The following is a 15,567-nucleotide window of genomic DNA, read 5'->3' as shown; positions in this document are numbered from 1 at the left end:
GCGCATGCGCGGCCGCCCCGCCGCTGCGAGGCAGGGCGTCGCGGTACTCAGTGCCGCCGCCACCGCCGCTCCTCTCCGGGGCGCTGCGCTTCCGCGTTGTCAGGCAAGGGGGAGCGACCGTGAGGCGGGGGAGGCGCCCTCCGCGGCGGCAGGAGGAGGAGGAGGAGGAGGAGGAGGAGGAGGATGGTTGTGGGGGCGGGCGGCGGCAGCAGCCGCTGGCAGCAGCCGGGAGAAGCCCCGCTGGTGACTGGCTGGCGGCACACGCAGCTCTGAGGAGGCGGAGGGTGCCTGAGCCGCGGGGCGGGCGCCTGCGAAGGGGGGAGAGACTGCGGCGGCGGGAGGGGACCGGCACACGCACACACACACACACGCACGCACGCAGAGCCGGATGACAGCGGCGGCCGCGGCTGCCACGATGTGAGGCGGGCTGCGCGGGGGGAAGCGGGGGCTCCGCGGAGAGGAGAGGCAGCCCGCACACCCCCGGCGGCGGGAGGGGCGGCCGGGCCGGGGCGGGCCGTGCGCCCCGGCGGGCAGGGGCGCGGGGCGCGGAGTGGCCGCGGGCGGCGAGTCTGGGACCGGCGGTGGCGGCGCTGGTGGGCTGACCGGCTCCTGTTTGCTTGGCTCCAGTCTCCCGTCTCCGAGCCCGCGGGCCCCCATGAGGAGCGCCCCTGCGCTGCCGGACTGACGCCTCGCCGCCCTCCCCGCGGACGAGGAGGAGCGCTGCCCGGCGGCGGAGAGCGCGGCGCCCCTGATCGCGGGCCGCCCCTGCACCGCCCTCCCCGGCGGGGGCTCGTCTGCCGCCTGCGGGGCGGGCGGCGCGGCGCGGCGGTGACAGCGCGGCGGCGGCGAGGCCGGGGGAGCGGGGAGCGCCGCCGCCGAAGACCATGAGGAAATTTAACATCAGGAAGGTGCTGGACGGCCTGACGGCGGTCTCCTCCGCCGCCTCGGCGTCGTCCGCCGCGCAGCAGCAGCAGGCGGGGAACCGGGAGACCGAAATCCAGGAGACGCTCCAGTCCGAGCACTTCCAGCTCTGCAAGGTGAATGAATGCTGCAGCCCCGAGCCGGCTGGCGGCCGGGGAAGGGGGCGCGCCGCCGCGGTGGGCTCTGCGGGCATTGCTGCTCGGTACCGGCCTCGCCGAGCCTGCCCGCCGCTCCTGTTTACTTGTTTGGATTTTTTTTTTTTCCGGGGGGGGGGGGCGGAGAAGGGAAGGAAGCGGTGGGTGTAGCTGTACAGGTCTCGTTGGATTTCTGTAGTCATCCTTCCTGGAGAGTTTCAGGGTTTGTCGTCTTCTAGGCTCTTTCATGCGTGTAATGTTGACTGTGTTCATGAAGGCTTCGTAGAAGGAGTGGGATGGATGGGGGAAGGAGTGATACCTAGCTGTAGTGCAGATCTGATTATCGCGGCATTTGAGTAGAAGCCTCTGCTAATGGGCCCGAAGGACAGGGGATCTGTCTCTCTGCATTATTTGGAAATGCATTTATCCCGTTCCTTTGCGCCTGAAAAAGGCTGTAGACGTTTGTGGTGGTTTTGCTGCAGTGTGTTGCCAAGTTGCCTATGCCGCTATCGCAAATCTTCTCCAGAGGCAGAGGAAGAGTTCCTGTTTTTTTTATTTGCTTGTGCGTGATAACGATAACTGCAGTTTGTGTCTGCACACTTCAGAAAATGATGCAGCGAATTAATCCACCAGCTGTACCAAGAGGAATAAAAACTGATTTGAATATCAATAACCATTTTTATCTTTACAATGCACCCGTGGCCTAGCTTGATATGGATGAGCTTGTTTGTGGATTCTCTTCCTTGTTTTATCTAGTATTGCAGGCGTTTCTGCCACTTTTGCAAGTTGTTCATGAAGGACATTGAAAAGAGCAGAGCTGTTACCAGTTAGATTTTATTCACTGTGAAATACTGAGAGTTGCAGGGTATGCCTGCAACTTCAGTGAAGTAAAAGTACATCTGAAGTTTGCTATGCATTTATGAGGTCCTAAAATAACTCTCCTTTAAACTACAGAGTTTGAAATGGAAAAGCTGGCTTACATTGTGTATGTTTAGAAGGGAAATAAGAGTAAGTGACACTCTTATGTTCTTGATTCTGATTAACTGCAGTCTGAGAAGTGTAATGGAGTTATCGCTTGGTCAATTACCAAATTAGTCTTGGCTAACCAAAAAGCTAAATGTGCCAGTAGCTTCATATTAAGAAAGAATTCCATGGTTGAGGGGGTTTTTTGCTTTGTTTGGTGGGATGTTTTTTGTTTTTGTCTGTTTCAGGGGCTGTTTTTTCTCTTTGGGGGAAGCAGAGGGTGAGAGATTGGTTTTATGGAGCTTGGGTTGTTTTTTTTTCTTAATGTGCTGAGAGAGGTTGCACTGTCATGTGGGGCCTGTTGGATTGAAATTTAAGTGATTGTCAGACAAGCAGGTCTAGTAGTTTGTAATAGTTCTAATGATAGGTCTGACTTTGTTGCCAAACTTCCTAGGAACATCTCAGATTTTAATAGTTTAGTGCCTTTGTTAGAGCTGAAAATAAGATGCCGTGGAGAATGAGGTAGATGAAAAAATGAAATGCTGAGTTGATACAGTCTTTGTACAGAAGAAATGTAAGATTCAAATTAAGTTTCAGTAAGTATGGCTGTCACTTGATGATCAAGTATGAATGAGTAATTATGACTAAAAAAAAATCTTTTATAATTGGTTCATGTAAGACAGCTGATTTTTCTCAGCCTGTTGTTAAAATGCTTTGTAGTTCCTTTCTTAATTGTGATTAACACTGAATCCTGTTCCCTAACATACGATATTGATTCTGTTTATTTTTGGTCTGCTGCTTGACCCATCGTTACTGTGATGCTCTGACTTGTTAGACTGTACGCCATGGTTTCCCCTATCAACCTTCAGCCTTGGCATTTGATCCTGTTCAGAAAATACTGGCCATCGGGACTCAAACTGGAGCACTAAGGCTGTATCCTTTCATATTATGAAGCAGATTTAGTGCACCTCATGCACGTGATGTTTTGATTCAGCTGCTGGAAACATTCAGAAGTGTGGTGGGAACCAGGTATGCAGGAAGGGAGAAAGAAAAGCTCTGTTTTCTGCTGGTGGGTGGCCTGGCTGTTCTGGTTGTTCTTTGTGTCAGTTCAAGTTGTGTTAATGATGTGAGGTATGGCTGCTCAGTCCCCATTATCTCAAGTTAATATATACATTTTGTAGAGGGTTACTAGTGTGCTGACAGTTTATAGCAGCTGACTGCAAATCTAAAGAGAGACCTGGGCTGAGCTCTGTTTCATTCTTCTGCTGTATCCTCTGGGATTGAAAAATTCCATGCTGCTTGGTGGGGTTTTCTTTTTGTTGGTTGGTTTGGTTGTGGGTTTTTTTTTTTGTCTGGTTCTTGATAAGCTTTGTAATACTGTAGTTACCTGCTACTGCTTCTGTGTTGCCAAAAGATGGTTTCAGGTGGGGACGCTAAAGGGTACAGGAATTGTATCTCACTAATAGTTTCCAAGTGACTGAGATGAACAGAATGAATGTGTGGAATAAAGTACCAGTAACCCTGCTTCTTTTTTTTTTTTTTTCACTAAAAAGTGAACTACCCATATGTTCATAGCCATATGGTACCATAGCCATATGGTACTATCCAAGCCATGTAACAACATATGTGTTTAAACTTTTATTTTTAAAATAAGATGCCCTGTAGATTCTTTAATCCACACTGCCATTGCCCAAACCTTACATTTCGTCAGAAGAGGATGAATTGAATTCTCTGTTGTCCTGAAATTGACTGAACCCTGACCTTTTTGGGGAAGGTTTAGGCCATCTTGCTAGAAAAATTGACTTAATCCTCTTTAAACTGTAGGTAAATCTCATCTTTTCCTTTGCTACTTATATTAGTCTGCAAGTCGACTTTTTTTTTGTTTCCTTCTGTAGCATCACTGCTCTGTAAGGTTATTTGCCTTAGAGAGGCTTGCCTTTTACAAGTTGAAAAATTAGAACTTCAGTATTAAATCTGAGGCTTTAAGAAGAGGCTGAAGTGGCTTGTGTGGTATCTATAACAATATCTATTATGAACTCCCAAGATCTCTTAATTCAAAGTATGAGCAACAGTAATGAACATGCAGTGCTCTTAATACTGTATTTGAAACTACCCTTAATTCTATAAATTTAGGGTTTAAAAAGGTGATAAAGTTGATTTCGGTGAAGAAGGAAATGTGAGTGGTGCTGTTAATTACACCATATTGGTAGAATAGATGAGAAAACAAAAACAGACCTAAAACTAAGGATTTAGGTTGGAGGAAAAGGAGATATCAAAAGGCACCTGTTCAGAGCTTACTCACCTGTAACTTTGGGCAACATGATGCTGCAGTTTGGGTAGTGATGACTTGATAAAACCTATTTACTGGCACTCATCCATGGCTATGCCTGTGAATTCTCAGAGTGTGAATTGCTTTCTAAATAATTGAGAGAAGTGTTGCAAGATTGTGAGGGAAGAAACAGTTACTGTAAGAGGAAGCAGTAACATTGACAGAAAATGTATTTCTAGAGGGAAGGGAAGAAGTTTCATGCAGAGGCTGAAATGTTGGTGGTCCCCTAACTCGATGAAGATGAATATGCTTCTCTGTACCTTGATAGAGATCTTGATTCTTGGAAGAGCTGGCTAAAAGCCCTCAACCTCAGCTGAAAGTTGTTAACCCAACAACCCTGCAGAAGTTCCATCTCCTGTGATTGATTGCTTGCTCTTTGGGATGGACGAGTGCAGGCAGAAGGGATAGACTCAGACACATTCCCAATGTAAAACCAGCCTGTCACTTTCTGCCTAGTGAAACTGGTTTGCAAAGCACTCTTTGGGAAGGAGTGGAACTTGCAAGAAGTGCTTATTTCATTCTATTGCTCAAAGATAAAAACATAACCAAAAACTGCTTGTTGACCTACAGGATGCTTTACCTGCTAAGGTTTTTATGAACAATAAATTATGTGCAAGGATTCATTAAAGTGGGAGCCACTTTCTCTTTGGAGCTGCAAAAGTGTTTTTAGTTGGAATGAGGTTGGACTAGAAAGACTGAGAGTCAGTAAAGAGGTATTCATTGAGAAGTAAATCCTAAAAGTGGGAGAAAAGTCAATCCTCATTTTCTTCTGCATTCATGTTGTGAGAGTATAGAAGTAAAGGAATCATAATGCATCTTTCATTGCCTACCAGCAGATGGGAGCTGGATATTATTGTTTTCCTTGCATCTTCAAGTATAGGTGCATCTTGTCAAGCTTTCACTTCCTTCCTATTGCAAGTAAGTGATCTGAGGAATTGTGAAGCAAGTTTTTTGGTTTTTTTGGGGTTTTGTTGGGTGTTTTTTTGGAAAGGGTGTTAAAGTTAAAATATTCTTAAATCAAGAAATGAGCTAACCTGTTCTTGGTTTTGTTAATATGTGAAGAAATTAATATTACAGTCCTGATTGACTTTGGGCCATTTATAAGCTAGCCCCTTTACAGAACATGCTCCCTGTGTATGAGCAGTCTGCAGTTTGGGTATTTTAACTTCAAAACTAGTGTTGATTAGAACAGCTTAATGTGAGCAGGAATTTTCTTGACCATACTCCCATCTCATTCTTCTTTGAGGAATCTGTAACTGCTGGTGGAGGAACAGAGAGAATTCTAATATATAAATACTAAATGTTGTCTCTAGTGTTGGTACAGGGACGTGTAAAAATAGAATTAAACCATTTTCTGAAGAACCAAAATCTGTGGATACAAACATACTGGGAATTCACTGACTATATTTATCAATTAGAGATAAAGACAAAATAACATCAACACTGTATTGAATTTTCTGACTCCACAAAGTAATTGTAAAAATGGAAATATCTAAACTATAGGTAGCATGTTTCACTAATTGGATTAGAAGTAGAATTCCTACTGTGCTAATATTCTTTGTCCCTGATCCTAGGCTTGATGGGCTAAGACTGGAGGAGGGCATTGTGGAGTTGGTGACTTAGTGTGCCAGAGGTAGGACTTTGCCATTCCGTGCCCATAAGCAGCAGTTGATTCTAGATGTTACAGTTTCAAGAGGGAAGGAAGTCCATAAAAACATTAGGAGGAGACTGCTTTAAGTGTAAAACTTAACTTTATGAGTCACCAAAGTTACCCTTGGGGTTATTCACTAGCTTAACTTGAGCGGTGTATCCCTTGTATTCCTTTAAAAAAAAACCAAACAAACAAAACAAACAAAAAAAACAAACCACAAGTTTCCAGAGTTACTTAGAAATATTTCTAACTCTGATTTAGCTAGGATACTTAAAAGCAAGTGTTTCTGAGGCAGACTGATATTGCTCAGGTATTATCCTTAATTAGAGAAGCATTTTGTGCCCACCGTAGAAAGGAACATTTTGAGCAATTAATAACAAAGGCTGTGCTCTGTTTTCAGCTATGGACAACAACTTGGTTCCTTTACTATATATGAGGAAAAGTTACAAAGTGTATGGTTTAGTAGAATACAGACCCTGAAGAGAGGTCAGATGCTGGACCCGCTACTCTTGACTATAGAACAGCTAGCTAATGTGACCTTCTCCCTAACATTAGGATCTGTTGACAATAGTTAAGCCCTTTGATTCTGTTTTCTGTATTGCAGGGGAAGTTGAGTGATGAGGCAGGCACAAAAGCAGAAGCACAGCACCGAGTGACATAAAATCTTAAATTTATTTCTCACATACACCCACACTCATCTGCTCACGCTGATCCAGTTGTTCTTCTGAGTTTGTGGTGCTGATCAGAGGACACTTATTCTAGCTGCTTGAGGTGTTTGAGTCTTGGCTGGTGGCCTGGCTCTTACGCATAGCAATTTTGCCTCAGGCTCGCCCTTCTGCACAGTGCTGGATGCTTGTGGATGCATTCTCCAGAAGAAGCAATTGTGCTCACTATTGATTTCAAACTGCAATGGTCAGCTTAAGCTGCTGGTGGCCTCATTTGTCACTGCAGGCCAATATCTTTGACTTTCCTCATACTTAAAGGAATTTAGCTATTGTTATCAGGGTGGCTTTCACCTTTTGATCTCCTGTCCCAAATGTGTTAGAAATCAAGCAGTTAAAAGTTCATCTGTGCTTTGCTTCTTTCCTGTGCATACCCAAACCATTACAGCAGGACACGTAATCCATAGTCTTTAGGAAGTTTTGTGTGTAATTGCCTGTGCTTTGTTTTCCCAGCAGATATCATAACCTTCTAATGAGTTAGAGTTGAATATATGTACTCAAGGTTTAACTTACCTGAATGCTGTAATTGGGTAGACTTCACCCTGTGACATCCTGACAGTGTTCAGTGTCATAGGTAATAGCCCTGCTTCTGTGCTGTCCATTGTTTTCACTCTTCTGCTTACAAGTTTCTCTAGAAGTCGAATGTAATCTGAACAGGGTAGCATTTAAACTGTAAAGATGTTTGAGAAAGGCGAGATGGACTTTGTCAGGATTTGTCTGTCTTTAGGATGTTGTTTCCTCAGAACTTTAAATTACTAATTGTACAGGGCTCTGGACTTAATAGTCAGCTGAGCTTTTTTGTTTGCTTTTATAGGCGGTAGAATAAGCTTTGAAGCTAAAGCAGAAAAATTGAAGGAGTTCTTCTGCTCCCTGCTGTTTAACTGCTCCATCTTAAACAAATTTCTTCAGTTTTCTGTGCTTTAATGTCTCAATAGCAAAACTAGGACAGTATATCAAATGAGACATAGTTTGATTGTCTGCCAACATGAATGTAGTATCTTTATTGGTGCTTCATGCCTTAAAAATACTCATTTGCAGCTTGAAGATCAGCTTCTCTCTTGACAGAGGGAATTCTAAAAAGCAAGACCGTTTCCAGTAGAAATTCTTGACAGTAAAGGAGATACCTGTAGAATAAGTGTTGTGTCTTCCATACAGACCAAACTGTGCCTAGGACTCTTTATTCCCAAGCAGAACAGGATCTTTAATTAAAGTTTGGGTTTTTTTTTCTGTTGCAAACCCAGTTCACAGGAAGGAGAAAAATTAGGTTGTTTGTCATTCTGTCATTAAATATCTGAAGATCCCAATCGTTCTGAATGTCAGCATCTGTTCATTTCCCCCCATTCTTTTCAGCAAAGATGACTTTTATGTAAGCAAATGGCTGAAGTTTTCATGTATTTGGAGTGTATAAAACTTGTTTTCTGTGACTTCCATTCTCTGGCTTTTGTGAGAAGAACTTGCAACTGTTATTCTTTGATCAAAATAGCTCACAGCCTGAATGTGTGGTTCCATGTAGTCAGTTTCTGATGAAGTGTTTGTGTTGCAGCATCTGGATAGTTTTGCTGTAGTTGTATACCAAAAAATTCAAGCAATTTAGGGATTTTGTTAGAGCTTCAGAGAATTCACATTTCAAACTTGTGATGTGATTATATCCATTAAAAATACTTTTCCTTTGGATCATTCAGACTATGCAAGGCAGTCTGGCAGTATGACTGTGGGGTTTTTTTTCCCCCTCTCATGGAAGTATCAGCTTGATGTTGTGTGTTTGGGTTTTTGTTGTTGTTGTGTGGGTTTTTTTTGTTTTTTTGGGGTTTTTTTTGTTTGTTTGTTTTTTTTAGGTAGCTCTATACCTGTTCTTTCTCCCTTCCAGAGAAAGGGCAGCAGGGCAATGGCTGGAGTTGTGTTTGCAGTATACAGAGCAAAGATTTCAGTTTTTCAAACCAGCATCTAACTGTGAAGTTGGCACAGCTTCAGGTGGGAGACTGGACCAGATGAACTTGGGAGGTCCTTTCCAACCTAAATTATTCTGTGATTCTGTCTGTTCTGTGAATATGCCAAAGTTGAACTAAACTACTGTTTTGTGGATTGTCAGGGTTTTTTTGGCATTTGTACACTGAAGAGAATAGTCTCAACCTTTGCCAACGTTCTTCTGGACTTTGAACAAATCTTCCTGTTTTCGGAAGAGTACATTGGTAAAGCTACTAAAAATATTGCAATAGTGTCATGCCAGAGACACTCCGTGATTATCTGTTAAAAAGGAAATGTTTATTGGCTACCTTGCCACCCAGTTGACAAAGTAGTTTAAATGAGAAAACTACTTTGCTTAAAACATACATTAATCTTATCACATTTCTGTTTCTTTTAAGGCTACCACACTTCTTGTATCTTCCAGCACGTAGTTCACGTGGGTATCATTAGCTCTCTTGCATCTTTCTTTCATTGAAAAATCCCCATTCCTAAATGAAGAAAATCAACTACCTTTGGATATTCTGAAATTAAATAAGGCCAAAATGCCATGATTAGACATGTGCCATGATTAGACATGTAACCCTTAAAAATGTATGGAATTATAGCAAGTTAGTCCTACACAGAGAAAGCTATGACTGAATTCTTCATAAGAAATAGGATGGTGTACTTTTTAAATCTATGGTTACACTTGTTGGGAGACTTGGTGTGCTGGTTTTAGCTGGGATAGAGTTAATTTACTTCATAGTAACTAGTATGGGGCTATGTTTCGGATTTGTGCTAGAAACAGTGTTGATAACACAGGGATATTTTAGCTATTGCTAAGCAGTGCTTACACAGTGTGAAGGCCTTTTCTGCTTTTCACCCTACCCCACCAGTGAGCAGGCTGGGGGTGCACAGGGAGCTGGGAGGGGACACAGCTGGGACAGCTGATCCCAACTGACCCAAGGGATATCCCAGATCATGTGATGTCATGCTCACCCTATAAAGGTGGGGGAAGAAGAAGGAAGGGGAGGATGTTTGGAGTGATGGCATTTGTCTTCCCAAGTACGCGTTATGTGTGATGGAGCCCTGCTGTCCTGGAGATGGCTGAACACCTGCCTGTCCATGGGAAGCAGTGAATGAATTCCCTGTTTTGCTTTGCTTGCATGCATGGCTTTTGCTTTACCTATTAAACTGTCTTTATCTCAGCCCACAAGTTTTTTCACTTGTACCCTTCCAATTCTCTCCCCCATCCCACTGGGGGGGCACTGATTGAGCGGCTGCATGGTGCTTAGTTGCTGGCTGGGGTTAAACCACAACAGTCCTTTTTCATGCCCAATGTGGGGCTCAAAGGGTTTGAAATAACAACAGATTTGATTGGAATGTGCTAGATTGAATTTATAGCTGTTATTGCTGTTTAGCTCTTAATCGGCAGACTTCTGTGCTTGCCATGGGGCTTGCTTGCTTTACTGCGTATTGGAGTCTAGTGCTCATTAGTGGCTGCTTTTTGCTTTCACTGCTTGCTGTACTGCTTATCGTCTTACTCTGCTGTGCCTGGGAACATTTTGATAACAGCAACAGCGATGCGCTTGGGCTGGCAGATGGCCAGGGCATCGCTGGTGTTTCTGTGCTGCTGTACTGGACAGGCTGGAACTCCAGTGTGAACTCGAATCAAAGCCACTCTGACAGGTGGATGAGTCCATGCACCAGCAGGACACCCTGAAGCATCTGTGGCTGTGGATAAGCCCACGCCAGAGCAGGTATATCTTGACGTGGCTGTGGTTATGTCTGTGCCACAGCAGTTATACCTCTGAAGGGATTGTAGCCCAAGAATAAGTCCTGGCTGTAGAGGTACACCTTGAAGCATCGGTGGCTGTGCAGAGGTCATGCTGGAGCATCTCAAAGCGTGTGGCCATGGATGAACCCAGGACAGAGCAGGTACGCCCCTGGAGGGACTGCAGCTGTGGGTGAGGCCACGCTGGAGCAGGTTTACTTTTGAAGGGACTGTGGCTGTGGGTAAGGCCATGCTGGAGCAGGTATATCTCTAAAGGCATTGTGGCCCATAGATAAGGCCATGCTGGAGCAGGTGCATCTCAAAGTGACTGTGGCTGTGGATAAGTCTATGCGGCAGCAGGTCTTTGATTTGAAGTATTATTGCATATACTGTAACTCTACTAAACAGCTTTTAGTAGTAATTGCTTCTGTTCAAAAATACCTGAAGTATAACTGCATTAAATCTCATACTGTAACTTACAAAAACAAACTTTAGAAAGAAGACTTCTTCCCTGTAGGTATTTTACTGACAAAGTAGAAACCTAGTGGATATAGCCTTCTAGCTTCAAACTTGCTGGGTCATTCTGAGCTTGGGGAAGGAAATGTCTTTGGAAAGCATGGAAAGTTTGCCAGGCTGCTGGCATTAATGTAGCACTAGCATAGCCTGTTTCTGTGTACCTCCTAGCTATTTGTGAAACACTGCAGTGGTATGGATTGTGTGATCTGATGGGGTGAAATGTAACAGGGAATTGGACAGCTGGGACCCAGCTTGAGCACTGTACCAAAAGTCTGAAAGCCTAATTTGCTAGCCTCTTAATTCAACATTTTACTGGCTTTGTTCTTTCTCAGTCACTGTGGAAGGGCTTTTAGAACTGAAGTAGCATTATTGCTGCAGGAGAAGAAATGAGCGGTTTCATTAAAGTCATGTCTGGAAAAGTAGAAGCAATTCATGATTTGAGATGTGATAAAGCTTGAAAGCACAAGATTGCAAACCTTTCCTAACAAAACTTCCTGTTTGGCAGAAGTTTTCTAACTGCATCAGACTACTTCTAAGTGTCCAGGTCTCTACTTTCACAAAGGTTTCACAAGGCAGATGTAAGTGTTCTTATGCGTTACCTTTAAGGTGACTAGAGGTGCCCTCAGTTGTTATTTTTGTATGTTTGCTATTGCTTTTCTAGAACAGTTTTTTTGTTTCTTAGTTTAATGGAACAGTAAAAACCCACATTATTTATGAGGGTTCCCATAGCACATCTGGCTTTTTTTAATAGGGTTATCTATGTAGAAGCTCAGTGAAAAACAGAATAAAACTTGTAAATTATTACATTCTATATGAAGTTAAACAAAACTGGAGGATGTGGATTTTGGAAACAGTTCACTTTGTCCTTAATCTTAGCTAACTGGTAAAGGTTTCACATTTTGAAAAAAAATAGAGTCCTTAGCACTTATGAAAGTTAATACTGCAGTAGGTCTTTATCTTTAATCTCTTGGGTCTTTTCTTTTCCTCTTGCTAGTCTTGGTGTGGCCCATCCTGAAGTGTACCATCAAACTGATCGTTATAATTTTTTTGAAAAATGCTAAGTACATCTGGTTAAGTAGACAAGACTCTACTTTTCCAGAGATGTAATTCTTTGACATGAAGTGTATTTATTTGTTTGCTGGCCTGAGGAAGAAGTTTGTGGTACTTGTGAACCAAGACAGCATATGAGAGTGTATTGCTTACCCACTGCCAGTATGCTGTCTTTCAGCAGCTTTTTAAGTTACCTTATTTTGCTGAACTGTAAGCTTAAATCATGGTATTGTAGCTGGTACTTGAATACTAATCAAGCATAGCCTCTTGTTATTCAATTGGTGATAACTTGGGTGACCTTTTTCATGTCAGCGCTTCTATCATAGGCACTTGATAATCAGCTTACATGTTTATGAAAGGGAGCGCTAAGTTACTACTTCTCTTGACTTCCAGTGCAAATACAGTGAAGGTCTAATGATATAAGTTAAATCTCAGGCAGTGATATTTGTATCACTGAATTTAGGCACAGTTTAAAATAATGAAGGTCTTGGAAATAGCTAAAACTGAAATATTTCACTAGTGAGGACTGTGGTAGAGTGGTATAATTCCTTATTTAGTAGATTTCTAAAATATGTAGCAATTCTGTCAGCCTCTGGAGACTTATACTCAATCCTGATTCATCTTGATTTTTACAATGCTTTTGTGAAATTACTTTTTCTGTGGCTATCACTTAGCCTGATCTGATACGATGTTCCATTTAAGACTCTGCCACAAATGAGAACCATTTCTTCTTACAATGAAAATCTCTCTTTGGTAAGAGATTCCAAAACTGCTTTTATGTCTGAGATCTGTACAACTTGATAACAACCTTGGCTGTGTACTAGTTGTTCTAACTTAAATCACTTCCTGCAAAGGCTTAGTCTATTTTGAATCCCTAAGCTTCTCCTAAATCAATAAAAAAATCTAGTTACTGACAGTGTTCATATTGTGGCAGCTCTATCAATTGCCGAATTAAAATTGATTTTAATACTGTATTAGTAAAATTTTTTCACTGAAGTTCAGGAATAGATCTTCCCTAGTCATGTGTTCAAGTGGTTCTGTACTTACAGATTTTTCATTTGCTTTGAATTTTATCTTAAGTGTCAAGAATAGTGAAAGTAGATGAAACTTGAAATGTGTGTCTGCTAGTATAGAACACAGTGCAAGATTAAATGCTTTGAGGAATGCTAGTTTATGCTGATTGAGCTAATTAAAAGATGTGAAACTGAAATTTTTTTGTAGTACAATGGTGCTGATCTTGCAATACTTGAAATTGCAGTCTGAAGTGTTGTAGTTTGCAAAAATCAACTGCTTGATTGCTGTTCTACAGAGAAGTTTATAGCTTGATAGAAATAACTAAAGGCTACTTTATTCATTTTACTGAATGTCATGGGATTTTTTCATAAGTGCCTTAAAAAGGTAGTAACAAAACCAGGTTTCTGTTTGGACTACTTGAAACTTTATTTCCTTCTAAAATTGAGATAATATAATTGCAGTGACTACTGCTTCCATGTCCAGAATAAGTCTTAGCCTGTCCCACTCAAACCAGACAGTGTTTGTAAGAGCAATACTGGTGGAGAGAGGAGGTTAGGTTCTCCAGCAAGAAGGCTACAGACCAAACTCGCCCTTTTATGAGGTATCTCCCATGGATTCTTCAAGAACTAATTGTTTCCTCCTGCTCCTATATTCTTGTGAAAAGTCTTCACAGGAGGTGTTTTAACTTTGGAAACCAGGGAACTAAAGGAAGGATGCAGATCCAGAGGAAACAAGGCCTTTATACTTCTACTTAGTGAGCTACTACTTTATTTTGTGTGATTCATGCCATTTCAAGCAGGGGATTGCATTGCATAGCCTCTTGAAGCTGCTGCCAGGCTTGTACTCTGTATGTGTTCAATTAACACTATTAGATCTTTGGTTCATGTTAAGATGATATATTTAACACTTCAAGAGTAGCCGGCTAAAGAGGTAATCCAGCCGGTATCTAATGTTTTTTATAACCTTTTCTACTAAAGGTCCTGCCTCTTTCCCACCTAGTAAGAGCAACTCATAGTCATCAGCAGCAGATGGACAAAAGCAATTTGCATTTTTCTACTTGCTTATTAGGCAAAAAGAATAGAATGCTAATTTTTTGGTGATCACTTAATGTTAAATTGATAGGATTAGCAAGCTTGTATTCTTTTTAGCATATGCTCTATCCAGTCTTACTACCTTGTTAAACAGAGCAGATGTTCATCTTCACAGTTGAAAAACATTCCTGACTGAACTTTGTAGTGATGATATTAAAAGTACAGTTACTAAGCTTTAGTGATGCTTATTAATATGCAGAATGGGCTGCAGAGCAATAACTTGCCTGGCATTCCTTTTTATATGTGTTCCAAACTTGTGCTGTAAACTGGTGCAGTGAGATTAGGTTCACAGCTGCCCTTAAATGTCAGATAAAAAGGAAAGTCATCAAAAAAAGCCCCTAATAAAATTGCATTTAAGTGACTAAATATAATCAGATTTCTTGCTGGCATGGTGAATATCCCCTCATTCTTTAAAATAATTAGGTGGGAAACATAACACTTGGGAAAGAAATCCTGGTGAGTTACTAACCTGGCAAAAAAGAGATCAGGTAGCCTATCTCTTTAAAATACACAGTCTATGAGTAATGTCCCCATGCTGTCATAAAGGCTGCTGGCCAAAGGAAATAGTATTCAAATAGCAGCCACTTGCAAAGAATACTACCATTTTCTTAATTTTTTTTGTACGTACTTCTCTATCTTTCAGTTAAAAAAAACTAAACAAAAACATAGGTCCATAAACTTTTTTCAATTACCCCCAGTATATGTGGCTGCCTAGGACTTGGCTGTTGCCCTTGTTTTCTTTGACATTGCCCATGGAAGTACTGTGAATATAGTCCAATTATATTAATAGTCAAAGGGATAGTTAAAAAATAATACATAGAATGGGATTTATATGTGCTTTAGAGGAAGCTGTGAGGAAGAGGCAGCAGGAGTTAACTTTTGTAATATTGTTTCTTTTCTTGAGTAGCAAAGGACAAAAACTACTTGACTCTTGAACTATAGCAATTTGAAATCACTGTGGGTTTGTTGGGTTTTGATTTGTTTTGGTTTTTTTCCATATGAACACTCTGCCAATAATTTCAAGATCAAATAAATGCTGTTCTGAGTAAAAAGAAAAAAAAAAATGGGAAGGAGGTGGCATTTCCTGAGCAAACTTTACTGACTTTTGATGATCTCTTCTTTCTGCTGGCAGTTCCCAGTGGGAGAAGCAGCACATCAGAAGGTGCTAATGTGAAGTTTGGTTAAAAAACATTTAGGAACTGCAGTTTTGCATTTTAGTGTATCATAACCAGAAGCAGTTCCAGTACTTTGCGATAGTCATGTTGTGCATAACTAACAGTGCATTCTGTTATTTCCAGACCAGATTTTTTGATTACATTTGTGCAGCCTCTTTTACCTCCAGTAGCTTTCTATAGATAAACTGGCTGAAACTTAGTAAACATGTCTCTTTGAATGCAGGAAAGTTACCTGTAATGCATTCAGTGTAGTATTAGCGCTAACAGCCATAAAGGCCCCTGT

General features: G+C 41.9%; 1 protein-coding gene across 6 annotated transcripts in view; it reads left to right on the top strand.

The window, feature by feature from the left end:
* The first annotated feature begins 222 nt into the window (after window positions 1–222).
* STXBP5 (syntaxin binding protein 5) overlaps window positions 223–15,567 on the top strand; it is a 117,439-nt gene continuing 102,094 nt past the window's right edge. For 3 of the 6 annotated variants that reach the window (XM_075036031.1, XM_075036030.1, XM_075036029.1), the window contains exons 1-2: window positions 225–1,037; window positions 2,854–2,951. In XM_075036031.1, coding sequence (XP_074892132.1) covers window positions 885–1,037; window positions 2,854–2,951 — 251 coding nt within the window. In that variant the 5' untranslated portion in view covers window positions 225–884. Of the gene's footprint in view, window positions 1,038–2,853; window positions 2,952–15,567 lie in introns of all 6 variants that reach the window. The other 3 variants (XM_075036028.1, XM_075036027.1, XM_075036033.1) reach the window with 2 other exon arrangements.

Source organism: Buteo buteo, chromosome 9 (assembly GCF_964188355.1).
Source record: "Buteo buteo chromosome 9, bButBut1.hap1.1, whole genome shotgun sequence".
Taxonomy (NCBI): Eukaryota; Metazoa; Chordata; class Aves; order Accipitriformes; family Accipitridae; genus Buteo; species Buteo buteo.
Note: the sequence above shows the minus strand (reverse complement) of the source record. Positions and strands in the feature narration are given on the sequence as shown.